This window comes from Oncorhynchus mykiss, chromosome 27 (genome assembly GCF_057628025.1).
Source record: "Oncorhynchus mykiss isolate SJ-2025 chromosome 27, ASM5762802v1, whole genome shotgun sequence".
Taxonomy (NCBI): Eukaryota; Metazoa; Chordata; class Actinopteri; order Salmoniformes; family Salmonidae; genus Oncorhynchus; species Oncorhynchus mykiss.
In genome coordinates this window covers 35,164,569-35,192,500 of record NC_143048.1, presented here as the reverse complement: position 1 = coordinate 35,192,500, position 27,932 = coordinate 35,164,569, and the positions used below count along the sequence as shown (strand labels likewise).

Genomic DNA, 27,932 nt, shown 5'->3' with positions numbered 1-27,932 from the left:
CTGCCCATAAGAACAAGACAGTAATTGCTTTTAACTTATGAATAAAATATGATTGAATGTGGGATTTAAAGAAGTGAGAAAACAATGCTTGTGTGTCTGTCGGCCTATCCATTTGTTCATGGCTGTCTCATTTTACTATGAATCCCCTCCAACCCTGGGTAGATGTGTCTTGTCATGAATTAAATATGGGGATTTGATCATGCGTCTCCCTTGGAGGGGACAGGAAGGAGGCTATCACTAGTCTTTAGGATCCCTGCATCAAACAGTGTGTTAGACAGCTTCACACACACTGCTGGGTTGTCTCGTCTGTCCCTCACTGGCTAGGGTACTGCAGACTTTAAATATACATTACTTGATGGCCCCTAATCCAACCCAATCTCATCACATCATATCTGACCTGCTATCATAGCTTGATTTCATGCTCCTTACCAAACACAACAAGGCTACATTGCTCTATGTGTGTGTGGGTGCTGCATGTGTGAGAGATTGAGGGGGATTGAGAGAGACAAGGAGAGAGTGATAAAGGAAGATACAGATAGAGTGGAGAGACAAGGAGAGAGGGATAAAGGAAGATACAGATAGAGAGGAGAGACAAGGAGAGAGTGATAAAGGAAGATACAGATAGAGAGGAGAGACAAGGAGAGAGGGATAAAGGAAGATACAAATAAAGAGGAGAGACAAGGTGTAAGGGCAGCAATAGAGAACAGCTTGTAAATTGTCAAACACTTTGAGTGAGTGCTCTGCTCTAATGCACTGCTCGTTGGATTCGCCAGCCAGAGAGAGAAGAGATGGAGGGAGACAAAGGGAGAGAGAGAGATGGTGATTTAGGTGCTCTGTATCAGAACCAACGTTGTGAAATGCAGCAAGCTATCTAAACTGAGGAGAGCCAAACAGGAAGGCTGTAAATCTATAGCCATCTGTAGCATGTGTGTATCTTTGACAAATACACTTTCCCAAAAAAGGGATTATGAGCCAAACGGGTTGAGATTTGCCCTGACTGGAACCAGCTGGGTTGTCAGTGGAAAGACTTAACAGGAATCAGAATAAAAGCCTGTCAGTCCAGTGTTTTCATATAATGATGTCATATGAAGCAGCGTTATATCTTGTTGAAAGCATTTTGATCATACATTTTAAGAAGTCTCTCTTACATCTGTTGGCTATTCCCTCTGCTTGCTTGCCATACCAAATATTACCAAAGTTACAGATGCCACTACTGCTTTGAAAACTCTCACATAACAGTAGAAAACCAATTTGTAAGTCACCTGCAAAAACAGCGTGGTCTAGACTGTCAGAGATGTAGTCTGTGGTAGGTACTTAGCTATTACCTCTATTCTCTTTCATTTTGTTTGAACATGATCAAAAGGTACTAAATGCTGAGGGACTTTATCCTCAGCTGAAGAAAAGTGAGAAAACGTTTGACTGATAAAGGGATGCCATGTCTGGGTTTTACTTGACTGAAGTTTGGGATTGGTGTCTGTAATTGGTTGATTTGAATTTCCTCTCCGTCATGCTTTTCCTCTCTGAGTCTCTGAGTCTTTGAGTCTCTGAGTTTCTGACTATGAGGAATTTTTTAGGAGTGTAAGACCTAACATCTCACCACCATCACAGGCCAACCTAGTGTGGGGCCGAGAGACCTGTTAACACTGATACTCCCAACCAAGAGTGTGGGGCCGAGAGACCTGTTAACACTGATAATCCCAACCTAGTGTGGGGCCGAGAGACCTGTTAACACTGATAATCCCAACCAAGAGTGTGGGGCCGAGAGACCTGTTAACACTGATAATCCCAACCTAGTGTGGGGCCGAGAGACCTGTTAACACTGATACTCCCAACCAAGAGTGTGGGGCCGAGAGACCTGTTAACACTGATAATCCCAACCAAGAGTGTGGGGCCGAGAGACCTGTTAACACTAATAATCCCAACCAAGAGTGTGGGGCCGAGAGACCTGTTAACACTGATACTCCCAACCAAGAGTGTGGGGCCGAGAGACCTGTTAACACTGATAATCCCAACCAAGAGTGTGGGGCCGAGAGACCTGTTAACACTGATAATCCCAACCTAGTGTGGGGCCGAGAGACCTGTTAACACTGATAATCCCAACCTAGTGTGGGGCCGAGAGACCTGTTAACACTGATAATCCCAACCAAGAGTGTGGGGCCGAGAGACCTGTTAACACTGATAATCCCAACCTAGTGTGGGGCCGAGAGACCTGTTAACACTGATAATCCCAACCTAGTGTGGGGCCGAGAGACCTGTTAACACTGATAATCCCAACCTAGTGTGGGGCCGAGAGACCTGTTAACACTGATAATCCCAACCTAGTGTGGGGCCGAGAGACCTGTTAACACTGATAATCCCAACCTAGTGTGGGGCCGAGAGACCTGTTAACACTGATAATCCCAACCAAGAGTGTGGGGCCGAGAGACCTGTTAACACTGATAATCCCAACCAAGAGTATGGGGCCGAGAGACCTGTTAACACTGATAATCCCAACCTAGTGTGGGGCCGAGAGACCTGTTAACACTGATAATCCCAACCTAGTGTGGGGCCGAGAGACCTGTTAACACTGATAATCCCAACCAAGAGTGTGGGGCCGAGAGACCTGTTAACACTGATAATCCCAACCTAGTGTGGGGCCGAGAGACCTGTTAACACTGATAATCCCAACCAAGAGTGTGGGGCCGAGAGACCTGTTAACACTGATACTCCCAACCAAGAGTGTGGGGCCGAGAGACCTGTTAACACTGATAATCCCAACCTAGTGTGGGGCCGAGAGACCTGTTAACACTGATAATCCCAACCAAGAGTGTGGGGCCGAGAGACCTGTTAACACTGATAATCCCAACCAAGAGTGGTCAACAGTCCACATTAGATCAGATTTATGTTCAGCCATTGCACTTTTGTCATTAAATGAGAATGTTTTGTCATGAAATCAAATCTCTTATACGAAGGCATCTTGAAGTGTGAAAATGATCTTGATTGTAAAATCAACAGTAACAGTGTTTTACTTTAGATAATGAGGAAGTAATGCCTCATTGAGAGCAGAAGACAGAGAGAAAAGATGGCCCTGTATACAGCACGTCAGTGTGTTTCCTGGAACACAATGAATCACTCCTCTGGTGGTTTATTTGTGTAGGAGAGAGTGGACGTGTCTCGGGGATTTGCCAAGTGTGCTAAAGTTTGGCCAGGACACATTTGTTTATGTCGCATTACAACACATTCAGATGGGCCGGGATACAGCGAGAGTGGAATGAGACATCCCAGATGTAATATATCTCTGCTGGATCCTTGAGTGTGTCTGCTCAGTCTGCCCTCACTGACACACTCCTTAATTGGCTTCTGGAGGGTCCAGTTGAGTAATAAAGGTACTTTTCCTGGATTGGTGAAAGGGAATGTAGTGCTTGGCTGTTGGGTGAGAGAGGGGTTAAGAGGGGGTAAGGCCTGTGTCCTCCCCCTGAGGGACCCATGAAACAGAGACAGTTAGCTGTTAGCTGCGTTCTGTTCATTTATTTCATTCTATCCTCACAGGTTTTTCTCTGTGTCTTTCTCTGTGTTAAGCCTAGCTACATTATGTCTACCTAACTCTCCTGATGCCATTGTGACTGAGACAGTGGTTCTGTTTGTGAACACTGACGACTGTCATTCATTCAGCACCAGCCTGGATGAATGGCCTTAAGTGGTTACCGTGGCGTTATCATGACATTCCTGGGTGTTTGTCTTCCAATCAGAATCAATGGAAGGAACACGCTGCATGGAAGCTCTATACACTGTGCTATCTAGAACCTAAAAGGGTTATTTGGCTGTCCCCATAGGAGAACGCTTTGAAGAATTTTTTTTGGTTCCAGGTAGAAACCCTTCAGTTCCAGGTAGAACTGGGTATGGGTTCCTTGTAGAACCCTTTCCACATAGGGTTCTATAGGGAACACAAAATATTTCTACCTGGACTGGATCTCCCATTTGAACAGCCGAAGGACCCCCTTGGAACCCTTTTTTCTAATAGTGTAGGACATGCCCATTTTGATTTGTTCTTGTGGTGCCTGACTGTACTTTTGCTTGAACACCCCACACCCCCTTGATCGTGCCCCATGCTTCAACTCTGTCTAATTCTGAGTTCTAACCCTGGTGTTTCTGCCCTTTGACCCCAGCTGCACCCCAGTTCGTCATCAGGCCGCGGGACCAGATCGTGGCCCAGGGTCGCACCGCAACCTTCCCCTGTGAGACCAAGGGCAACCCACAGCCTGCAGTCTTCTGGCAGAAGGAGGGTAGCCAGGTAAACACCTCTCAATGACCCATAGCAGGGCTATGAGCTTTTCCTGAACACTCGACTTGACCAGGAAAAACATGGTAAGGAAAAAGTACTGGTCTGTAAAACATCTTGGTCCAGTCTTCAACTACTGGCCCTGTACTGTAAAGAACTGTACAACAGCTTGGTCCAGTCTTTAACTACTGGTCCTGTACTGTAAGTAACTGTAAAACAGCTTGGTCCAGTCTTCAACTACTGGTCCTGTACTGTAAGTAACTGTAAAACAGCTTGGTTCAGTCTTCATCTACGGGTCCTGTACTGTAAAGAACTGTAAAACAGCTTGGTCCAGTCTTCAACTACTGGTCCTGTACTGTGAAGATCTGTAAAACAGTTTTGTCCAGTCTTCACCTACTGGTCCTGTACTGTAAAGAACTGTAAAACAGCTTGGTCCAGTCTTTAACTACTGGTCCTGTAGTGTAAAGAACTGTAAAACAGCTTGATCCAGTCTTTAACTACTGGTACAGTACTGTACTGTGAACAACTGTAAAACAGCTTTGTCCAGTCTTCACCTACTGGTCCTGTACTGTAAAGAACTGTAAAACAGATTGGTCCAGTCTTCATCTACTGGTCCTGTACTGTGAAGATCTGTAAAACAGCTTTGTCCAGTCTTCATCTACTGGTCCTGTACTTTAAAGAACTGTAAAACAGCTTGGTCCAGTCTTCAACTACTGGTCCTGTACTGTGAAGATCTGTAAAACAGCTTGTTCCAGTCTTCATCTACTGGTCCTGTACTGTAAAGAACTGTAAAAGAGCTTGTTCCAGACTTCATCTACTGGTCCTGTACTGTAAAGAACTGTAAAAGAGCTTGGTCCAGTCTTCAACTACTGGTCCTGTAGTGTAAAGAACTGTAAAACAGCTTTGTCCAGTCTTCACCTACTGGTCCTGTACTGTAAAGAACTGTAAAACAGATTGGTCCAGTCTTCATCTACTGGTCCTGTACTGTGAAGATCTGTAAAACAGCTTTGTCCAGTCTTCATCTACTGGTCCTGTACTTTAAAGAACTGTAAAACAGCTTGGTCCAGTCTTCAACTACTGGCCCTGTACTGTAAAGAACTGTACAACAGCTTGGTCCAGTCTTTAACTACTGGTCCTGTACTGTAAGTAACTGTAAAACAGCTTGGTCCAGTCTTCAACTACTGGTCCTGTACTGTAAGTAACTGTAAAACAGCTTGGTTCAGTCTTCATCTACGGGTCCTGTACTGTAAAGAACTGTAAAACAGCTTGGTCCAGTCTTCAACTACTGGTCCTGTACTGTGAAGATCTGTAAAACAGTTTTGTCCAGTCTTCACCTACTGGTCCTGTACTGTAAAGAACTGTAAAACAGCTTGGTCCAGTCTTTAACTACTGGTCCTGTAGTGTAAAGAACTGTAAAACAGCTTGATCCAGTCTTTAACTACTGGTACAGTACTGTACTGTGAACAACTGTAAAACAGCTTTGTCCAGTCTTCACCTACTGGTCCTGTACTGTAAAGAACTGTAAAACAGATTGGTCCAGTCTTCATCTACTGGTCCTGTACTGTGAAGATCTGTAAAACAGCTTTGTCCAGTCTTCATCTACTGGTCCTGTACTTTAAAGAACTGTAAAACAGCTTGGTCCAGTCTTCAACTACTGGTCCTGTACTGTGAAGATCTGTAAAACAGCTTGTTCCAGTCTTCATCTACTGGTCCTGTACTGTAAAGAACTGTAAAAGAGCTTGTTCCAGACTTCATCTACTGGTCCTGTACTGTAAAGAACTGTAAAAGAGCTTGGTCCAGTCTTCAACTACTGGTCCTGTAGTGTAAAGAACTGTAAAACAGCTTTGTCCAGTCTTCACCTACTGGTCCTGTACTGTAAAGAACTGTAAAACAGATTGGTCCAGTCTTCATCTACTGGTCCTGTACTGTGAAGATCTGTAAAACAGCTTTGTCCAGTCTTCATCTACTGGTCCTGTACTTTAAAGAACTGTAAAACAGCTTGGTCCAGTCTTCAACTACTGGTCCTGTACTGTGAAGATCTCTAAAACAGCTTGTTCCAGTCTTCATCTACTGGTCCTGTACTGTAAAGAACTGTAAAAGAGCTTGTTCCAGACTTCATCTACTGGTCCTGTACTGTAAAGAACTGTAAAAGAGCTTGGTCCAGTCTTCAACTACTGGTCCTGTAGTGTAAAGAACTGTAAAACAGCTTTGTCCAGTCTTCACCTACTGGTCCTGTACTGCAAAGAACTATAAAACAGATTGGTCCAGTCTTCATCTACTGGTCCTGTACTGTGAAGATCTGTAAAACAGCTTGTTCCAGTCTTCATCTACTGGTCCTGTACTGTAAAGAACTGTAAAAGAGCTTGGTCCAGTCTTCAACTACTTGTCCTGTACTGTAAAGAACTGTAAAACAGATTGGTCCAGTCTTCAACTACTGGTCCTGTAGTGTAAAGAACTGTAAAACAGCTTTGTCCAGTCATCAACTACTGGTCCTGTACTGTACTGTAAGTAACTGTAAAACAGCTTGGTTCAGTCTTCATCTACGGGTCCTATACTGTAAAGAATTGTAAAATAGTTTGGTCCAGTCTTTAACTACTGGTCCTGTACTGTAAACAACTGTAAAACAGCTTGGTCCAGTCTTCACCTACTGGTCCTGTACTGCAAAGAACTATAAAACAGATTGGTCCAGTCTTCATCTACTGGTCCTGTACTGTAAAGAACTGTAAAACAGCTTGATCCAGTCTTCAACTACAGGTCCTGTACTGTATTGTGAAGAACTGTAAAACAGCTTGGTCCAGTCTTCACCTACTGGTCCTGTAGTGTAAAGAACTGTAAAACAGCTTGGTCCAGTCTTCATCTACTGGTCCTGTACTGTAAAGAACTGTAAAACAGCTTTGTCCAGTCTTCATCTACTGGTCCTGTAGTGTAAAGAACTGTAAAACAGCTGGGTCCAGTCTTTAACTACTTGTCCTGTAGTGTAAAGAACTGTAAAACAGCTTGGTCCAGTCTTTAACTACTGGTCCTGTACTGTACTGTAAAGAACTGTAAAACAGCTTGGTCCAGTCTTCATCTACTGGTCCTGTACTGTAAAGAACTGTAAAACAGCTTTGTCCAGTCTTCAACTACTGGTCCTGTACTTTAAAGAACTGTAAAACAGCTTTGTCCAGTCTTCAACTACTGGTCCTGTGCTGTAAAGAACTGTAAAACAGCTTTGTCCAGTCTTCATCTACTGGTCCTGTAGTGTAAAGAACTGTAAAACAGCTTGGTCCAGTCTTTACCTACTTGTCCTGTAGTGTAAAGAACTGTAAAACAGCTTTGTCCAGTCTTCAACTACTGGTCCTGTACTTTAAAGAACTGTAAAACAGCTTTGTCCAGTCTTCAACTACTGGTCCTGTACTGTAAAGAACTGTAAAACAGCTTTGTCCAGTCTTCATCTACTGGTCCTGTACTGTAAACAACTGTAAAACAGCTTGGTCCAGTCTTCACCTACTGGTCCTGTACTGCAAAGAACTATAAAAAAGATTGGTCCAGTCTTTAACTACTGGTCCTGTACTGTAAACAACTGTAAAAGAGCCAGGTCCAGTCTTCAACTACTGGTCCTGTACTGTAAGTAACTGTAAAACAGCTTGGTTCAGTCTTCATCTACGGGTCCTATACTGTAAAGAACTGTAAAATAGCTTGGTCCAGTCTTTAACTACTGGTCCTGTACTGTAAACAACTGTAAAAGAGCCAGGTCCAGTCTTCAACTACTGGTCCTGTACTGTAAAGAACTGTAAAACAGCTTGGTCCAGTCTTCATCTACTGGTCCTGTACTGTAAAGAACTGTAAAACAGCTTGGTCCAGTCTTTAACTACTGGTCCTGTACTGTAAACAACTGTAAAAGAGCCAGGTCCAGTCTTCAACTACTGGTCCTGTACTGTAAGTAACTGTAAAACAGCTTGGTCCAGTCTTCATCTACTGGTCCTATACTGTAAAGAACTGTAAAACAGCTTGGTCCAGTCCTTAACTACTGGTCCTGTACTGTAAACAACTGTAAAAGAGCCAGGTCCAGTCTTCAACTACTGGTCCTGTACTGTAAAGAACTGTAAAACAGCTTGGTCCAGTCTTCATCTACTGGTCCTGTACTGTAAAGAACTGTAAAACAGCTTGGTCCAGTCTTTAACTACTGGTCCTGTACTGTACTGTAAATAACTGTAAAACAGCTTCGTTCAGTCTTCAACTACTGGTCCTATACTATACTGTAAAGAACTATACAAAGCTTGGTCCAGTCTTTAACCACTGGTCCTATACTGCAAAGAAGTGTAAAGCAGCTTGGTCCAGTCTTCACCTACTGGTCCTGTACTTTAAATAACTGTAAAACAGCTTGGTCCAGTCTTCGCCTACTGGTCCTCTACTTTAAAGAACTGTAAAACAGCTAGATCCAGTCCTCACCTACTGGTCCTGTACTTTAAATAACTGTAAAACAGCTTGATCCAGTCTTCAACTACAGGTCCTGTACTGTATTGTGAAGAACTGTAAAACAGCTTGGTCCAGTCTTCATCTACTGGTCCTGTACTGTAAAGAACTGTAAAACAGCTTTGTCCAGTCTTCATCTACTGGTCCTGTAGTGTAAATAACTGTAAAACAGTTTGGTCCAGTCTTTAACTACTGGTCCTGTACTGTACTGTAAAGAACTGTAAAACAGCTTGGTCCAGTCTTCATCTACTTGTCCTGTAGTGTAAAGAACTGTAAAACAGCTTTGTCCAGTCTTCAACTACTGGTCCTGTACTTTAAAGAACTGTAAAACAGCTTTGTCCAGTCTTCAACTACTGGTCCTGTACTGTAAAGAACTGTAAAACAGCTTTGTCCTGTCTTCATCTACTGGTCCTGTACTGTAAACAACTGTAAAACAGCTTGGTCCAGTCTTCACCTACTGGTCCTGTACTGCAAAGAACTATAAAACAGATTGGTCCAGTCTTTAACTACTGGTCCTGTACTGTAAACAACTGTAAAAGAGCCAGGTCCAGTCTTCAACTACTGGTCCTGTACTGTAAGTAACTGTAAAACAGCTTGGTTCAGTCTTCATCTACGGGTCCTATACTGTAAAGAACTGTAAAACAGCTTGGTCCAGTCTTTAACTACTGGTCCTGTACTGTAAACAACTGTAAAAGAGCCAGATCCAGTCTTCAACTACTGGTCCTGTACTGTAAGTAACTGTAAAACAGCTTGGTCCAGTCTTCATCTACTGGTCCTATACTGTAAAGAACTGTAAAACAGCTTGGTCCAGTCCTTAACTACTGGTCCTGTACTGTAAACAACTGTAAAAGAGCCAGGTCCAGTCTTCAACTACTGGTCCTGTACTGTAAAGAACTGTAAAACAGCTTGGTCCAGTCTTCATCTACTGGTCCTGTCCTGTAAAGAACTGTAAAACAGCTTGGTCCAGTCTTCAACTACTGGTCCTGTACTGTAAAGAACTGTAAAACAGCTTGGTGCAGTCTTCAACTACTGGTCCTGTACTGTACTGTAAAGAACTGTAAAACAGCTTTGTTCAGTCTTCAACTACTGGTCCTATACTATACTGTAAAGAACTATACAAAGCTTGGTCCAGTCTTTAACCACTGGTCCTATACTGCAAAGAAGTGTAAAGCAGCTTGGTCCAGTCTTCACCTACTGGTCCTGTACTTTAAAGAACTGTAAAACAGCTTGGTCCAGTCTTCACCTACTGGTCCTCTACTTTAAAGAACTGTAAAACAGCTTGATCCAGTCCTCACCTACTGGTCCTGTACTTTAAATAACTGTAAAACAGCTTGATCCAGTCTTCAACTACAGGTCCTGTACTGTATTGTGAAGAACTGTAAAACAGCTTGGTCCAGTCTTCACCTACTGGTCCTGTAGTGTAAAGAACTGTAAAACAGCTTGTTCCAGTCTTCATCTACTGGTCCTGTACTGTAAAGAACTGTAAAACAGCTTTGTCCAGTCTTCATCTACTGGTCCTGTAGTGTAAAGAACTGTAAAACAGCTTGGTCCAGTCTTTAACTACTTGTCCTGTCGTGTAAAGAACTGTAAAACAGCTTGGTCCAGTCTTTAACTACTGGTCCTGTACTGTACTGTAAAGAACTGTAAAACAGCTTGGTCCAGTCTTCATCTACTGGTCCTGTACTGTAAAGAACTGTAAAACAGTTTTGTCCAGTCTTCAACTACTGGTCCTGTACTTTAAAAAACTGTAAAACAGCTTTGTCCAGTCTTCAACTACTGGTCCTGTACTGTAAAGAACTGTAAAACAGCTTTGTCCAGTCTTCATCTACTGGTCCTGTAGTGTAAAGAACTGTAAAACAGCTTGGTCCAGTCTTTAACTACTTGTCCTGTAGTGTAAAGAACTGTAAAACAGCTTGGTCCAGTCTTTAACTACTGGTCCTGTACTGTACTGTAAAGAACTGTAAAACAGCTTGGTCCAGTCTTCATCTACTGGTCCTGTACTGTAAAGAACTGTAAAACAGCTTAGTCCAGTCTTCAACTACTGGTCCTGTACTTTAAAGAACTGTAAAACAGCTTGGTCCAGTCTTTAACTACTTGTCCTGTACTGTAAAGAACTGTAAAACAGCTTGGTCCAGTCTTTAACTACTGGTCCTGTAGTGTAAAGAACTGTAAAACAGATTGGTCCAGTCTTCACCTACTGGTCCTGTAGTGTAAAGAACTGTAAAACAGATTGGTCCAGTCTTCACCTACTGGTCCTGTAGTGTAAAGAACTGTAAAACAGCTTGGTCCAGTCTTCATCTACTGGTCCTGTAGTGTAAAGAACTGTAAAACAGCTTGGTCCAGTCTTTAACTACTTGTCCTGTCGTGTAAAGAACTGTAAAACAGCTTGGTCCAGTCTTCAACTACTGGTCCTGTACTGTACTGTAAATAACTGTAAAACAGCTTCGTTCAGTCTTCAACTACTGGTCCTATACTATACTGTAAAGAACTATACAAAGCTTGGTCCAGTCTTTAACCACTGGTCCTATACTGCAAAGAAGTGTAAAGCAGCTTGGTCCAGTCTTCACCTACTGGTCCTGTACTTTAAATAACTGTAAAACAGCTTGGTCCAGTCTTCGCCTACTGGTCCTCTACTTTAAAGAACTGTAAAACAGCTTGATCCAGTCCTCACCTACTGGTCCTGTACTTTAAATAACTGTAAAACAGCTTGATCCAGTCTTCAACTACAGGTCCTGTACTGTATTGTGAAGAACTGTAAAACAGCTTGGTCCAGTCTTCACCTACTGGTCCTGTAGTGTAAAGAACTGTAAAACAGCTTGGTCCAGTCTTCATCTACTGGTCCTGTACTGTAAAGAACTGTAAAACAGCTTTGTCCAGTCTTCATCTACTGGTCCTGTAGTGTAAAGAACTGTAAAACAGCTTGGTCCAGTCTTTAACTACTTGTCCTGTAGTGTAAAGAACTGTAAAACAGCTTGGTCCAGTCTTTAACTACTGGTCCTGTACTGTACTGTAAAGAACTGTAAAACAGCTTGGTCCAGTCTTCATCTACTTGTCCTGTAGTGTAAAGAACTGTAAAACAGCTTTGTCCAGTCTTCAACTACTGGTCCTGTACTTTAAAGAACTGTAAAACAGCTTTGTCCAGTCTTCAACTACTGGTCCTGTACTGTAAAGAACTGTAAAACAGCTTTGTCCTGTCTTCATCTACTGGTCCTGTACTGTAAACAACTGTAAAACAGCTTGGTCCAGTCTTCACCTACTGGTCCTGTACTGCAAAGAACTATAAAACAGATTGGTCCAGTCTTTAACTACTGGTCCTGTACTGTAAACAACTGTAAAAGAGCCAGGTCCAGTCTTCAACTACTGGTCCTGTACTGTAAGTAACTGTAAAACAGCTTGGTTCAGTCTTCATCTACGGGTCCTATACTGTAAAGAACTGTAAAATAGCTTGGTCCAGTCTTTAACTACTAGTCCTGTACTGTAAACAACTGTAAAAGAGCCAGGTCCAGTCTTCAACTACTGGTCCTGTACTGTAAAGAACTGTAAAACAGCTTGGTCCCGTCTTCATCTACTGGTCCTGTACTGTAAAGAACTATAAAACAGCTTGGTCCAGTCTTTAACTACTGGTCCTGTACTGTAAACAACTGTAAAAGAGCCAGATCCAGTCTTCAACTACTGGTCCTGTACTGTAAGTAACTGTAAAACAGCTTGGTCCAGTCTTCATCTACTGGTCCTATACTGTAAAGAACTGTAAAACAGCTTGGTCCAGTCCTTAACTACTGGTCCTGTACTGTAAACAACTGTAAAAGAGCCAGGTCCAGTCTTCAACTACTGGTCCTGTACTGTAAAGAACTGTAAAACAGCTTGGTCCAGTCTTCATCTACTGGTCCTGTCCTGTAAAGAACTGTAAAACAGCTTGGTGCAGTCTTCAACTACTGGTCCTGTACTGTACTGTAAAGAACTGTAAAACAGCTTTGTTCAGTCTTCAACTACTGGTCCTATACTATACTGTAAAGAACTATACAAAGCTTGGTCCAGTCTTTAACCACTGGTCCTATACTGCAAAGAAGTGTAAAGCAGCTTGGTCCAGTCTTCACCTACTGGTCCTGTACTTTAAAGAACTGTAAAACAGCTTGGTCCAGTCTTCACCTACTGGTCCTCTACTTTAAAGAACTGTAAAACAGCTTGATCCAGTCCTTACCTACTGGTCCTGTACTTTAAATAACTGTAAAACAGCTTGATCCAGTCTTCAACTACAGGTCCTGTACTGTATTGTGAAGAACTGTAAAACAGCTTGGTCCAGTCTTCACCTACTGGTCCTGTAGTGTAAAGAACTGTAAAACAGCTTGTTCCAGTCTTCATCTACTGGTCCTGTACTGTAAAGAACTGTAAAACAGCTTTGTCCAGTCTTCATCTACTGGTCCTGTAGTGTAAAGAACTGTAAAACAGCTTGGTCCAGTCTTTAACTACTTGTCCTGTCGTGTAAAGAACTGTAAAACAGCTTGGTCCAGTCTTTAACTACTGGTCCTGTACTGTACTGTAAAGAACTGTAAAACAGCTTGGTCCAGTCTTCATCTACTGGTCCTGTACTGTAAAGAACTGTAAAACAGTTTTGTCCAGTCTTCAACTACTGGTCCTGTACTTTAAAAAACTGTAAAACAGCTTTGTCCAGTCTTCAACTACTGGTCCTGTACTGTAAAGAACTGTAAAACAGCTTTGTCCAGTCTTCATCTACTGGTCCTGTAGTGTAAAGAACTGTAAAACAGCTTGGTCCAGTCTTTAACTACTTGTCCTGTAGTGTAAAGAACTGTAAAACAGCTTGGTCCAGTCTTTAACTACTGGTCCTGTACTGTACTGTAAAGAACTGTAAAACAGCTTGGTCCAGTCTTCATCTACTGGTCCTGTACTGTAAAGAACTGTAAAACAGCTTTGTCCAGTCTTCAACTACTGGTCCTGTACTTTAAAGAACTGTAAAACAGCTTGGTCCAGTCTTTAACTACTTGTCCTGTACTGTAAAGAACTGTAAAACAGCTTGGTCCAGTCTTTAACTACTGGTCCTGTAGTGTAAAGAACTGTAAAACAGATTGGTCCAGTCTTCACCTACTGGTCCTGTAGTGTAAAGAACTGTAAAACAGATTGGTCCAGTCTTCACCTACTGGTCCTGTAGTGTAAAGAACTGTAAAACAGCTTGGTCCAGTCTTCATCTACTGGTCCTGTAGTGTAAAGAACTGTAAAACAGATTGGTCCAGTCTTTAACTACTTGTCCTGTAGTGTAAAGAACTGTAAAACAACTTAGTCCAGTCTTCATACCTCTATATTTACAAGAATATTCAGTGTTTTTTCATCCAGTGTGTGTCCACCATGCTTAATTTATGACTAGCAGTTATTACTGTGTTACTGTACTGTCTAGTGTAATCAGCACACACACCACTTAGATTGGATAGTAACCATGCCTTTGGCTGTGTGGAGAGGACTCTGCTGTGTCTATTATGTCCGTCTGTGTGACATACGCACGCACTCACGCTACCTCCCATCATTATCTCTGGCACACACACAACACACCAGATACACCTTTGTGTGACCGGCGAGGAGGTAATCAGTTCCCATGACACTGTGCTGATAACAGTGATCCTACCCTCACACAGAGCAGAGCAGATAGCCCTTCACATAGCTGGTCCTCACAGTCCACACAACAACAACAGCAGTAATTAGGAGCCTGCCAGGACCCGTAGATGAACCAGGGATATGATGCAGCTCTGGCTGGGAGTCACACACACACACACACACACACACACACACATATGCACGCACGCGCACACATACACACACACACACACACACACACACACTGAGCCTGAGGCCAGACAATTACAGCAAAGTGCCACTCAGAGATTGGAGAGGGGTGGAATACACATTTGCATGCAACACACTCACACCGATACCGAACACACAGGGACACTTGCTGAAACGTATTCTCAGCCCATTCTCACATCAAAGTAAGTGATGAATCCTATCTGACTCACTGCAACAGGGCATACGAGCATGTACATACAAAGATCAACATTCATTTACACCAGTATCCTCTCAGTAAATAGACTCCCATGTACTGGCACTGAGCCCCAGGTCTTTTACATTGATTTCACAATAGCCCGAGTCACACCACTATGTTCCCTCTCTCTGTCTCTTGGTTTATTGATGCTTCATACATTTTCTATCCCCATCGCCCTTTCTAACTCTCTGTCTTTCTCTCTCTGTCTCTCTGTCTTTCTCTCTCTGTCTCTCAGTCTCTAACTCTGTCTCGCTCTGTCTCTGTCTCCCTGTTTCTCTGTCTCTCTCTGTCTCTCTCTGTCTCTCTGTCTCCCTGTCTCTCAATTCAATTCAATTCAATTCAAGGGCTTTATTGGCATGGGAAACATGTGTTAACATTGCCAAAGCAAGTGAGGTAGATAATATATAAAGTGAATATATAAAGTGAAAAACAATAAAAAATTAACAGTAAACATTACACATACAGAAGTTTCAAAACAATAAAGACATTACAAATGTCATATTATATATATACAGTGTTTTAACAATGTACAAATGGTTAAAGGACACAAGATCTCTCAGTCTCTAACTCTGTCTCTCTCTCTGTCTCTGTCTCCCTGTTTCTCTGTCTCCCTGTTTCTCTGTCTCCCTGTTTCTCTGTTTCTCTTTCTTTCTCACTCTCTCTCTGTCTCTCTCTGTCTGTCTCTCGCTCTCTCTCTGTCTCTCTCTCTCTGTCTCTGTCTTTTTGTCTCTCTGTCTCTCTGTCTCTCTGTCTCTTTGTCTCTCTGTCTCTCTGTCTCTCTCTCTGTCTCTCTCTCTCTGTCTCTCTGTCTTTTTGTCTCTCTGTTTATCTGTCTCTGTCTCTCTGTCTCTCTGTCTCTCTGTCTCTTTGTCTCTCTGTTTCTCTGTCTCTCTCTATCTCTCTGTCTCTCTCGCTCTCTGTCTCTCTCTCTGTCTCTCTCTCTCTGTCTCTCTGTCTCTTTGTCTCTCTGTCTCTCTGTCTATCTGTCTCCCTGTCTCTCTGTTTCTCTGTCACTCTGTTTCTCTCTCTGTCTCTCTATCTGTCTCTCTGTCACTCTCTCTGTCTCTCTCAATGCAATTCAATACAAGGGGCTTTATTGGCACGGGAAGCATGTGTTAACATTGCCAAAGCAAGTGAGGTAGATAATATACAAAAGTGAAATAAACAATACAAATGAACAGTAAACATTACACATACAGAAGTTTCAAAACAAGAAAGACATTACAAATGTCATATTATATATATATATATATATATATATATATATATATATATATATATATACATATATAGTGTTGTAACAATGTACAAATGGTTAAAGTACACAAGGGAAAATAAATAAGCATAAATATGGGTTGTATTTACAATGCTGTTTGTTCTTCACTGGATGCCCTTTTCTTGTGGCAACGGGTCACAAATCTTGCTGCTGTGATGGTACACTGTGGAATTTCACCCAGTAGATATGGGAGTTTATTAAAATTGGATTTGTTTTCGAATTCTTTGTGGATCTGTGTAATCTGAGGGAAATATGTCTCTCTAATATGGTCATACATTGGGCAGGAGGTTAGGAAGTGCAGCTCAGTTTCCACCTCATTTTGTGGGCAGTGAGCACATAGCCTGTCTTCTCTTGAGAGCCAGGTCTGCATACAGCGGCCTTTCTCAATCTATGTCTCTCTCTCACTGTCTCTCTCTCTGTCTGTATCTCTGTCTCTCTGTCTCTGTCTCTCTGCCTCTCGCTCTCTCTCTGTCTCTCTGTCTCTCTCTCTCTGTCTCTCTGTCTCTCTCTGTCTCTGTCTCTCTCTGTCTCTCTGTCTCGCTCTCTCTCTGTTGCTCTGTCTCACTCTCTCTCTGTCTCTCTGTTTCTCTGTCACTGTCTCTCTGTCTCTCTCACTATCTCTTTCTCTGTCTCTCTCTCTGTCTCTCTCTCTTTGTCTCTCTCACTCTCTGTCTCTCTATTTCTCTGTTTCTCTTTTTCCCTGTCTCTCTGTCTCTCTATTTCTCTGTTTCTCTGTTTCTCTGTCTCTCTATTTCTCTGTTTCTCTCGCTCTGTCTCTTTCTGTCTCGCTGTCCTTCTTTCTCTGTCTGTCTGCCTGTCTGTCTGCCTGCCTGGCTGCCTGCCTGCCTGCCTGCCTGCCTGCCTGCCTGCCTGCCTGTCTGTCTGTCTGTCTCTCTCTCTCTCTCTCTCTCTCTCTTGCTCTCTCTCTTGCTCTCTGTCTCTGTCTCTCTGTCTCCGTCTCTACCGCTCTCACTCTCTTTCATCCTACTTTAAATAAGATGTGAGGGTATTTATTAAAATACAAATGAAAACAGTATGTCATTAAGGAGAGGGACTGAGGGGGAACCGGGAGAGACTATGTGTAAACATAGCAGCCCCAGACCAGTTATGAGGAGCAAAGCAGAATTTCACCTTTTTTTAACCAGGTAGGCTAGTTGAGAACAAGTTCTCATTTACAATTACAAAGAGTTGCACATTGAATAAACATACGTACTGTCAATAATACAGTAGAAAAAAAATCTATAAACAGTGTGTGCAAATGAGGTAAAATAAGGGAGTTAAGGAAATAAATTGTCCATGGTGGCGAAGTAATTACAATATACCAATTAAACCCCGGAGTGATTGATGTTATGTGAGAAGATGATGTGCAAGTAGAGATACTGGGGTGCAAAGGAGCAAGATAAAGAAAGAAATACAGTATGGGGATGAGGTAGTTGGATGGGCTATATTACAGATGGGTTATGTGCAGGTGCAGTGATCTGTGAGCTGCTTTGACAGCTGGCGCTTAAAGCTAGTGAGGGAGAATTCAGTGATTTTTGCAGTTCGTTCCAGTCATTGGCAGCAGAGAACTGGAAGGAAAGGCGGCCAAAGGAGGAATTGGCTTTGGGGATGACTAGTGAGATATACCTGCTGGAGCGTGAGATACGGGTGGGTGCTTCTATGGTGACCAGTGAGCTGAGATAAGGCAAGGCTTTACCTAGCAGAGACTTGTAGATGACCTGGAGCCAGTGGGTTTGGCGACGAGTATGAAGCGAGGGCCAGCCAACAAGAGCATACAGGTCGCAATGGTGGGTAGTATATGGGGCTTTGGTGACAAAACGGATGGCACTGTAATAGACTGCATCCAATTTGTTGAGTAAGGTGTTGGAGGCTATTTTGTTTACAGTCTAACCAGACACCTAGGTATTTGTAGTTGTCCACATATTCTAAGTCTGAACCGTCCAGAGTAGTGATGCTGGATGGGCGGGCAGGTGCGGGCAGCGATCGGTTGAAGAGCATGCATTTAGTTTTACTTGCGTTAAAGAGCAGTTGGAGGACACAGAAGAATAGTTGTTTGGCATTGAAGCTCTTCTGGAGGTTAGTTAACACAGTGTCCAAAGAAGGGCCAGAAGTATTCAGAATGGTGTCGTCTGCGTAGAGGTGAATCAGAGAATCAGCAGCAGCAAGAGCAACATCATTGATGTGTAAAGAGAAGCGAGTCGGCCCGAAAATTGGACCCTGTGGCACCCCCATAGAGACTGCCAGAGGTCCAGACAACAGAATGTTACAAGCTATCAAAGCAGAATGAAACAAGCTATCAAAGCCTTGCCCAGGAGTAGACAGAGAAACTCAGACCATGTTCCCTCCCAGCTCTCAGACCGTGTTCCCTCCCAGCTCTCAGACCGTGTTCCCTCACAGCTCTCAGACTGTGTTCCTTCCCAGCTCTTAGACCATATTCCCTCACAGCTCTTAGACCGTGTTCCCTCACAGCTCTCAGACCGTGTTCCTTCCCAGCTCTCAGACCGTGTTCCCTCCCAGCTCTTAGACCGTGTTCCCTCCCAGCTCTCAGACCGTGTTCCCTCCCAGCTCTCAGACCGTGTTCCCTCACAGCTCTTAGACCGTGTTCTCTCCCAGCTCTCAGACCGTGTTCTCTCCCAGCTCTCAGACCGTGTTCTCTCCCAGCTCTCAGACCGTGTTCCCTCCTGTCTCAGTGTGTGTGTGTGTGTGTGTGTGTGTGTGTGTGTGTGTGTGTGTGTGTGTGTGCGTGTGTGCGTGTGTGCGTGCGTGTCCAGATCAGAGTGATGAAGCTATGTGAGTGTTTGTCAGTTGGATGTGTTCCTGGCTGTAATGAGTCCATGTCCCTCTACTAATTGGCCTGCTTCCTCTCTTCCTGCAGAACCTACTGTTTCCCAACCAGCCCCAGCAGCCCAACAGTCGCTTCTCTGTGTCCTCCAGTGGAGACCTGACCATCTCGGCTGTGCAGCGGGCAGACGCAGGCTACTACATCTGCCAGGCCCTGACCGTGGCTGGCAGCATCCTCGCCAAGGCCCAACTAGAGGTCACAGATGGTGAGGCCTGCCGCATACCCACCCCGATGCCAAAACTCAACAACACCACCCATTAAATGCAGTATGCATACACACTCTGCAATGCTATCAGCACACACACACACGCAGATATCAATGCAGACACACACATACCTGTGCAGACACATAATTAACACAGACACACACAGCCAGACGCACACAGCCAGACGCACACAGCCAGACACACAGCCAGATGCACGCAGCCAGACACACACAGCCAGACACACACAGCCAGACGCACACAGCCAGACACACACAGCCAGACACACACAGCCAGACACACACAGCCAGACACACAGCCAGATGCACGCAGCCAGATGCACGCAGCCAGACGCACACAGCCAGACACACACAGCCAGACACACAGCCAGATGCACACAGCCAGATGCACACAGCCAGACACACACAGCCAGACACACAGTGAGACACACAGCCTTCACTGTACTCCAACTAGATAATACACAAGCATGAATTAACAGTGAGGAAAGAGTCTTTCATTTGGAGTGAATTAACAGAGTGAATTAACAGAGCACATGCCTTGCCTGGTTGACTCTCTAATGTGTATTTTGCCCTTGAGCGTCCCCATCCCCAAGTACTGTGGGAAATGTAGCGTAAAAGAAACCTCATTTTACCATGTACAGGAATTTTGACGGAGAAATATCTACAAATTATACTTGCCCATGACCTTGCTTTTGCAATATTTCATTTTTTTTATATATATTTTTTTTATTTTTACGACAGAATTGAATGAAAAACTTGTTCAAGTTTAGCTGGAGAGGGAGTACAGCATTGCCCTTGAGTCTCAGTATAATGATCGGCAACATCTGACTGAGGGAGGCAGTGAGTCAAGGACTGAGTGATTGATTGAGTGAGTGACAGCAGTTAGTCTCCAGGATGACTTATGAGAGCCTGCTCAGTCCCACTGCCTGTAATCTGGTCTGCTGTGGAGATGGGAAGATAGATAGACGGCAGTTCAGAAACCTGGATCAGCCTGGAGAAAGAAGAAAAGCAAGTCAGACACCATTTTGTAAAGAGAAGGGGATTTTGAATTGTTGTGATCTCACTCCATGTTTCTTAGTATGCTTTTCTAAAATGGGTTTTAGAGGTCATAACCTTAAGACACATTCCTCGTCTCATGTTCTAGTGTTCAAATCAAATGTTGTTTGTCACATACTGTACACATCTAGTAGACGTATTGGTACCCCCTGCAGATAGCCTTGCTATTGCTGCTCTTTAAATTCTTTGTTCGTTTTATTTTTCTTAAAACTGCATTGTTGGTTAAGGGCTTGTAATTAAGCATTTCACTGTAAGGTCTACACCTGTTGTATTCGGCGCATGTGACAAATAACATTTGATTTGATTGTGGGTGTAGCGAAATGCTTGTGTTTCTAGCTCCAACAGTGCAGTAATATCTAACTAGATTGACTGTGTATGTACTGTCTGTTGGAACACACACACATCCTGTATTCTAAGGGTGTGTGGTACTGTCTGTCTATCTACGCCTCTGTGTAGGTATAGGGAGGTAAGGGAGTGTATGGCTGGACTGTGTAAGAGGAGGAACGTGTGAGGGAGTTGGGTGTTAGGCAGAGCTGAGGGAGGGAGGACATGAGGAGTGGAGGAGGAGGGCTAGCTGGCTGTCTAGGGCGAGGTCATGGTCACCCCCTGCTGCTGGGAGCAGGTGATTCAGTGTCCTGGGAGGCCAGCAGAGTAGCTGGGTTCAAGGAGATCGGTAATGAGAAATTCCTGATGCAAACAGTCAAGGCCACCCCCCCCCCTTACTCACCTGCTCTCCTCCCAGGCATCCATCACTTCATCATGCCATCCATCCACCACCATCCTCATCATCCCCTCATGCTGGACCAGAATAGCCAAACTCACCCAGGGTTTTATCATACTTTCTGTCATAATATGTTAACATGTAATGCTGTGGAGTCATTACTCAGAGCAGACGGAATCATTAAGACACATAACAGAATCCTTCCAGGTGTGTTTCAGTGTCTAAGCATTGGAACACATATGGCTCCATCTGAGCCAATAATGGCCATTTGAATCATGCCAAGTGATAACAGTGACAAGCAGATAACTCCCTCAGTGAGTTAATGGGGAAAGTAGAACTAACAGTGAGGCCTTAGATGTACAGATAGGGCTGTTTTTAATGCTCTCTGGGTGCAGGTTAGACTCATGGTAATCTTGGTTGATGTATTTAACCACCAGCTTTTCTGATAAAAGCATTCCAGCGTGGTGGAAAAGGTTGGAATATTATCACTGAAATAGAAATAAATGATGAATTCAGCAGGGCCCATATGGGGTAGATTCACCTCCTCTCCATTTTTCTCTCAGTTAAAGATAATCATGCCATGGTTCTCTCAGCTAAATATAATTGTGCCATGGTTATCTCAGCTAAATATAATTGTGCCATGGTTATCTCAGCTAAAGATAATTAAGCCATGGTTCTCTCAGCTAAAGATAATTAAGCCATGGTTCTCTCAGCTAAATATAATCAAACCATGGTTCTCTCAGCTAAAGATAATCAAACCATGGTTCTCTCAGCTAAAGATAATCATGCCATGGTTCTCTCAGCTAAAGATAATTAAGCCATGGTTCTCTCAGCTAAATATAATCAAACCATGGTTCTCTCAGCTAAAGATAATCATGCCATGGTTCTCTCAGCTAAAGATAATTAAGCCATGGTTCTCTCAGCTAAAGATAATCAAGCCATGGTTCTCTCAGCTAAATATAATCAAACCATGGTTCTCTCAGCTAAAGATAATCATGCCATGGTTCTCTCAGCTAAAGATAATTAAACCATGGTTCTCTCAGCTAAAGATAATTAAGCCATGGTTCTCTCAGCTAAAGATAATTAAACCATGGTTCTCTCAGCTAAAGATAATTAAGCCATGGTTCTCTCAGCTAAAGATAATTAAGCCATGGTTCTCTCAGCTAAAGATAATCATTTCATGGTTCTCTCAGCTAAAGATAATTAAGCCATGGTTCTCTCAGCTAAAGATAATTAAGCCATGGTTCTCTCAGCTAAAGATAATTAAGCCATGGTTATCTCAGCTAAAGATAATTAAGCCATGGTTATCTCAGCTAAAGATAATTAAGCCATGGTTATCTCAGCTAAAGATAATTAAGCCATGGTTCTCTCAGCTAAAGATAATTAAGCCATGGTTATCTCAGCTAAAGATAATTAAGCCATGGTTCTCTCAGCTAAATATAATTAAGCCATGGTTATCTCAGCTAAAGATAATCATTTCATGGTTCTCTCAGCTAAAGATAATTAAGCCATGGTTCTCTCAGCTAAAGATAATCATTTCATGGTTCTCTCAGCTAAAGATAATTAAGCCATGGTTCTCTCAGCTAAAGATAATTAAGCCATGGTTCTCTCAGCTAAAGATAATTAAGCCATGGTTATCTCAGCTAAAGATAATTAAGCCATGGTTATCTCAGCTAAAGATAATTAAGCCATGGTTATCTCAGCTAAAGATAATTAAGCCATGGTTATCTCAGCTAAAGATAATTAAGCCATGGTTATCTCAGCTAAAGATAATTAAGCCATGGTTCTCTCAGCTAAAGATAATCAAGCCATGGTTCTCTCAGCTAAAGATAATCAAGCCATGGTTCTCTCAGCTAAAGATAATTAAGCCATGGTTCTCTCAGCTAAAGATAATTAAGCCATGGTTCTCTCAGCTAAAGATAATTAAGCCATGGTTCTGTCAGCTAAAGATAATTAAGCCATGGTTCTCTCAGCTAAAGATAATTAAGCCATGGTTCTCTCAGCTAAAGATAATTAAGCCATGGTTCTGTCAGCTAAAGATAATTAAGCCATGGTTATCTCAGCTAAAGATAATTAAGCCATGGTTCTGTCAGCTAAAGATAATCATTTCATGGTTCTGCCATACCAAGGCATTTATGTTTATTCCATCCCTCCTTCTGACTTCCCTGCAGGAGAGAAAGTGAAAGAAGGAGATAGTAAAGAAAAAGAGGAAGAGAGAGAGAGAGGGTGTGATGTGTTGAAAGGTTAGCGAAGTTGACTATCTAATTAGCCCCTGCAGGTCTGACATCATTAATCCTACCTGTTAGTTAATGTGTGCTGTGTAATGCCAGGGGACTCAACAGTATCCACCACAGCTGACACAGAAACAGCCAGGGCACGGTAACTGTAACTCACAGATACAGCACCTCTGACATGTACACTATTTCACAGTACATCCCACAGACATTCTCCCACACATTACAAAAGCATATGTTCATCCAAACAGCATTGAACATTAGCATTGAGATAAACAAAACAAAACCAATTATTTTATTTTCCTCACAGAGGGTTTGTTACATTATTGCAATTCTGACTGATTTGGATCATTTCTGTGGGTTGCTACTCTCTGGAGAGTGAAATTTTAGTTTCAGTTCTGGGTGCCAGTGGGGATCTCTGATAGTGTTCCCCACTGAACATGATGGAGTATTTATCTGAACCACCCTGAGTCAACAGGCAGTGCCTTTGCCACTGTACGCCACCACAGACTCCTGGGTAAGGTGTAAATGTAAGGGTATTCAGCCTGTAACTGAAAAATCAGTTCCAGCCCAACGCCACATCAATAGACAGTCTGGAAAACAATACTCAGCAATTCTTTCTCTGCTTCCTGGAAGCATAGTCAGGGCGTCGTCATTGTCCTGTGGTGGAATTACAAGACCTGCTGAGAAAATAGACCAGCTTTATGATACCGTTACCACATCCTTTCACTTTATGATAAATCCATTAAAAGGCTTACAGATGTAGGATCTTAAATTGATCCCCCCGTTGCAGGATCATTTTCCTGTGCAGGAAATGTTTTACTTGTAGTGTATTTGAGTTTCAAAAATACTTCAGAAGTTTGTAATTTCCACTTTGAAATGTCAGACTTTTATGAAAAACCCTTAAAAAAATATATAATCCACATAATAATTCACATTATCTGTTGCTGCAGAATTGTTTTCCTGCTGTATCAAACAGGCTCTCTGTCTCTCTAACACTCTGTCTCTCACCTTATCCCAGTGCTGACAGACAGGCCTCCGCCCATAATCCGTCAGGGTCCTTCCAATCAGACGCTGGGAGTGGACAGCGTGGCCCTGCTAAAGTGTCAGGCGTCAGGAGACCCCATCCCCTCCATCAGCTGGCTGAAGGACGGGGTCAGTCTGCTAGGGAAGGATCCCCGCATGTCCCTGCAGGAGCTGGGCAGCCTCCAGATGAGGAGCCTCAGGGTGAGAACCACTGGAGCCACAGCCTGGTCCACTCATAAAGAGAATCAAATCAAATCAAATAGAATTTTATTGGTCACATACACATGGTTAGCAGATGTTAAAGCGAGTAGCGAAATGCCTTGTGCTTCTAGTTCTGACAGTGCTAGAACTACGCACAGACTAGTAATGGGGTTCATATGATGAGGGCTGTAAATATACTGCGTACTATTGTGTAAATCCTTGTATGCAGCCTTCGTTCTCTACCTCTCTGTTTCTATCCATTCCCCTTAATGGAAATCTGTCTGGGACTCCGTCTCCTCTCTCTCCCCTCTGGGTGTGTCACATGCTTAGGCATGCATGAGTGTGATGTGAGGAATCATTTTGCTTTAAAGAGATTAATGGGCAATATTGATTTTAATAAATTGTTTGATACTATCACTTAGTGACACGGCGGCTCTTACAAGAGTCTGCTTTAGAGGGCTGGACAGGTTCCAGCTGCAGGAGTGAACAGTTAAACAACACACGTACACACACACACACACACACACACACACACACACACACACACACACACACACACACACACACACAAATTTACAACATTTAGGGTAGATTGAATTAAAAATCCTCACATCCTCCTTTCCCCACTCCGAGGCCTCGGTGGAATATCCATTAAGCTTGACAAAGTTGCCGACCACTGACATTTTATTTAATAAATGGAGGGAAGGAGCAGAGACAAAAACCAACAAAAAACTAACATTCTAGAGAGAGTGGGATGGAGAGACAAGCCAGCTGTCATCGGTCCAGGGGGCTTCAGTGGCCCACCCTAAATGAATTAGCCAGCCTTTGTTGCAGTTGGTGGGGTGGTGCGGGAACAGGGGGGATAGCGGGAGGGGGGTAAAGTGGTGGGGGGGTGAGGAGAAAATGGAATTCATTAGGAAATTTGCGTCAGCACTTTGAGGCACTCACAATGACACACAAATCAAATCAAACTTTATTTGTCACATGCCCCGAATACAACAAGTGTAGACCTTTACCGTGAAATGCTTACTCACAAGCCCTTAACCAACAGTGCATTTCAAGAGGCGTTAAGAGTCACTGTTGTGACCCTTCACAAGACACACTGTTGTGACCTCAGGGATGGTCCCATCACATGACACACTGTTGTGACCTCAGGGATGGTTCCATCACATGACACACTGTTGTGACCTCAGGGATGGTCCCATCACATGACACACTGTTGTGACCTCAGGGATGGTCCCATCACATGACACACTGTTGTGACCTCAGGGATGGTTCCATCACATGACACACTGTTGTGACCTCAGGGATGGTTCCATCACATGACACACTGTTGTGACCTCAGGGATGGTCCCATCACATGACACACTGTTGTGACCTCAGGGATGGTCCCATCACATGACACACTGTTGTGACCTCAGGGATGGTCCCATCACATGACACACTGTTGTGACCTCAGGGATGGTCCCATCACATGACACACTGTTGTGACCTCAGGGATGGTCCCATCACATGACACACTGTTGTGACCTCAGGGATGGTCCCATCACATGACACACTGTTGTGACCTCAGGGATGGTCCCATCACATGACACACTGTTGTGACCTCAGGGATGGTTCCATCACATGTTCTATGTTTATCCGTTCTACCCTAGCTCTCTGACTCTGGGATCTACACCTGTGTGGCTGCCAGCTCCAGTGGAGAGACATCATGGAGCGCCTTCCTGGAGGTCAAAGGTATGGCACAGTGAACATGTCTTTACCTAGTAAATACATGCTCATTATACCATACATACTGTATTCCATTCTGGGAATAGTTATTTACCCATTCCTCTTCATCCTCCCATTTAACAATAGTATCACGTTTCAGGGAAGACCCAGATTCAGACAATGTCGAAGTAACAACAGTTTATTACTAGAAGAAGGGGCAGGCAAAACGACAGCTTAAGGGAAGCCAGAGGTCAGTGCTCCAGATCAGAGTCCGAAAGGTACAGAGCGGCAGGCAGCCTCAGCCTCAGGGTCAGGGCAAGCAGAGGTCAATAATGCAGAGGTCAATTATCCAGGATGGTGTGACAAACAGAAACGGCAGGGAGGCTCAGGGTCAGGGCAGTTAGAATGGTCAAAAGTGGGAAAACTACAAAACAGGAACTAGAAACAGACAGGAGCAAGGGGAAAACGCTGGTAGGCTTGACGAACACAACGAACTGGCAACAGACAAACAGAGAACACATGTATAAATACACTGGGGATAATGGGGAAGATGGGCGACACCTGGAAGGGGCTGGATAAAAGCACAAAGACATTTGAAACAGATCAGGGTGTGACAAATATTTACTGGTCTCTTTCTCCTCCAGACCAAGCTGGTGTGATGGTCATTAAGAACCGTGATGACAACGAGCTCCTTGGCCCTCCCTCCAAACCCGACGTCACTGACGTCACCAAGAACAGTGTCTCGTTGTCCTGGCAGCCCGGCCTGACTGGGGCCACGCCCATCTCCTCTTTTGTCATCGAAGCCTTCAGGTAGGTTGAAGAACCGGAGTGATTTCCTTTTTTCACTTTTGTATTGCTTCTTAATTATTGTGGTAGCACATTTGTGATATCCTTTTTTTTGTCCCATTGCAGCCAGTCGGTGAGCAACAGTTGGCAGACGGTTGCAGACCACGTGAAGACCACGCAGTACACGGTCAAAGGCCTGCGCCCCAACACCATCTACCTGTTCATGGTACGGGCGGTCAACACCCAGGGCCTCAGTGACCCCAGCCCCATGTCAGAGCCCGTCAGGACACAAGGTATGGGCCTTATACTCAGATAGAACTTTAAAGATTCTGGTAATCATTTTTCCTATCATAACATTTCTAATTTAGCCTCCCCTTCACATTGACTGCTGCAGCTTTCGATAGGGAAAAAGTCATTGTGTTCCAGTTAGATAGTTATCAGGGCCTCTCAGCACGGTACTGTGTGGGCTGTAACAGTTCTACCGAGATAGTCACCGCAACAACTTCCAGAGGTCAAACTATCCATCTCAGCTCTGCTCATTAAGGCTACAGTCAGGCAATTATGTAAAATAAGCATGTCTACTTTTGGAAAGCCTAAGTGAGTTAGCGCTATCCCTGCTATGTTAATGATCATAACTGGAGAAAATGACTGCCTCCAAACTCAAAGAAGATTAGATTAAGGTGCCGTATAGACCTCAGTCTTCTTATTACATTTATTTGATAAGTCCAGTCCACCGCAATACCCCTGCAACCTTTCGTTTAACATTGTCCAATTGCAGGCCACTATAAGGTTGTGCATGGAGAGAGGGAGTCAATTTGAATAGCAGTACATCTCTCTTTATTTGCTGTTGGCTTCGTTGTGATGCACAGAGATGGTTATTGGCAATGGCAGTCACTGAAGATGAATTGATGTCTGCTTAACTGCGTTTGGCCTGTCGTCCTCTATTACGACTCTGTGATTCATGATTTTATTGGCTGTTTTCATTGGGCCTGTTTTGAAATACTGTTTCCTCTTGTGAATAATGTTCTGTATTTGCCCATCTATTTTCCCTCAGTAAATAGGACCAAAATATGTCAGTTGCCATGATTGTGTATTTTC

The 27,932-nt window shown here is 43.5% G+C and overlaps 1 protein-coding gene across 9 annotated transcripts in view; it reads left to right on the top strand.

Moving 5' to 3' along the window:
- The window catches only part of robo2 (roundabout, axon guidance receptor, homolog 2 (Drosophila)), a 586,853-nt gene that overhangs the window by 476,653 nt on the left and 82,268 nt on the right, over positions 1 to 27,932 (top strand). For all 9 annotated transcript variants that reach the window (XM_090223920.1, XM_090223916.1, XM_090223918.1 and 6 more), the window contains exons 7-12: positions 4,146 to 4,270; positions 18,911 to 19,082; positions 24,133 to 24,338; positions 25,994 to 26,075; positions 26,693 to 26,858; positions 26,961 to 27,127. In XM_090223920.1, the coding sequence (XP_090080046.1) occupies positions 4,146 to 4,270; positions 18,911 to 19,082; positions 24,133 to 24,338; positions 25,994 to 26,075; positions 26,693 to 26,858; positions 26,961 to 27,127 (918 nt within the window). The remainder of the gene's footprint in view (positions 1 to 4,145; positions 4,271 to 18,910; positions 19,083 to 24,132; positions 24,339 to 25,993; positions 26,076 to 26,692; positions 26,859 to 26,960; positions 27,128 to 27,932) is intronic.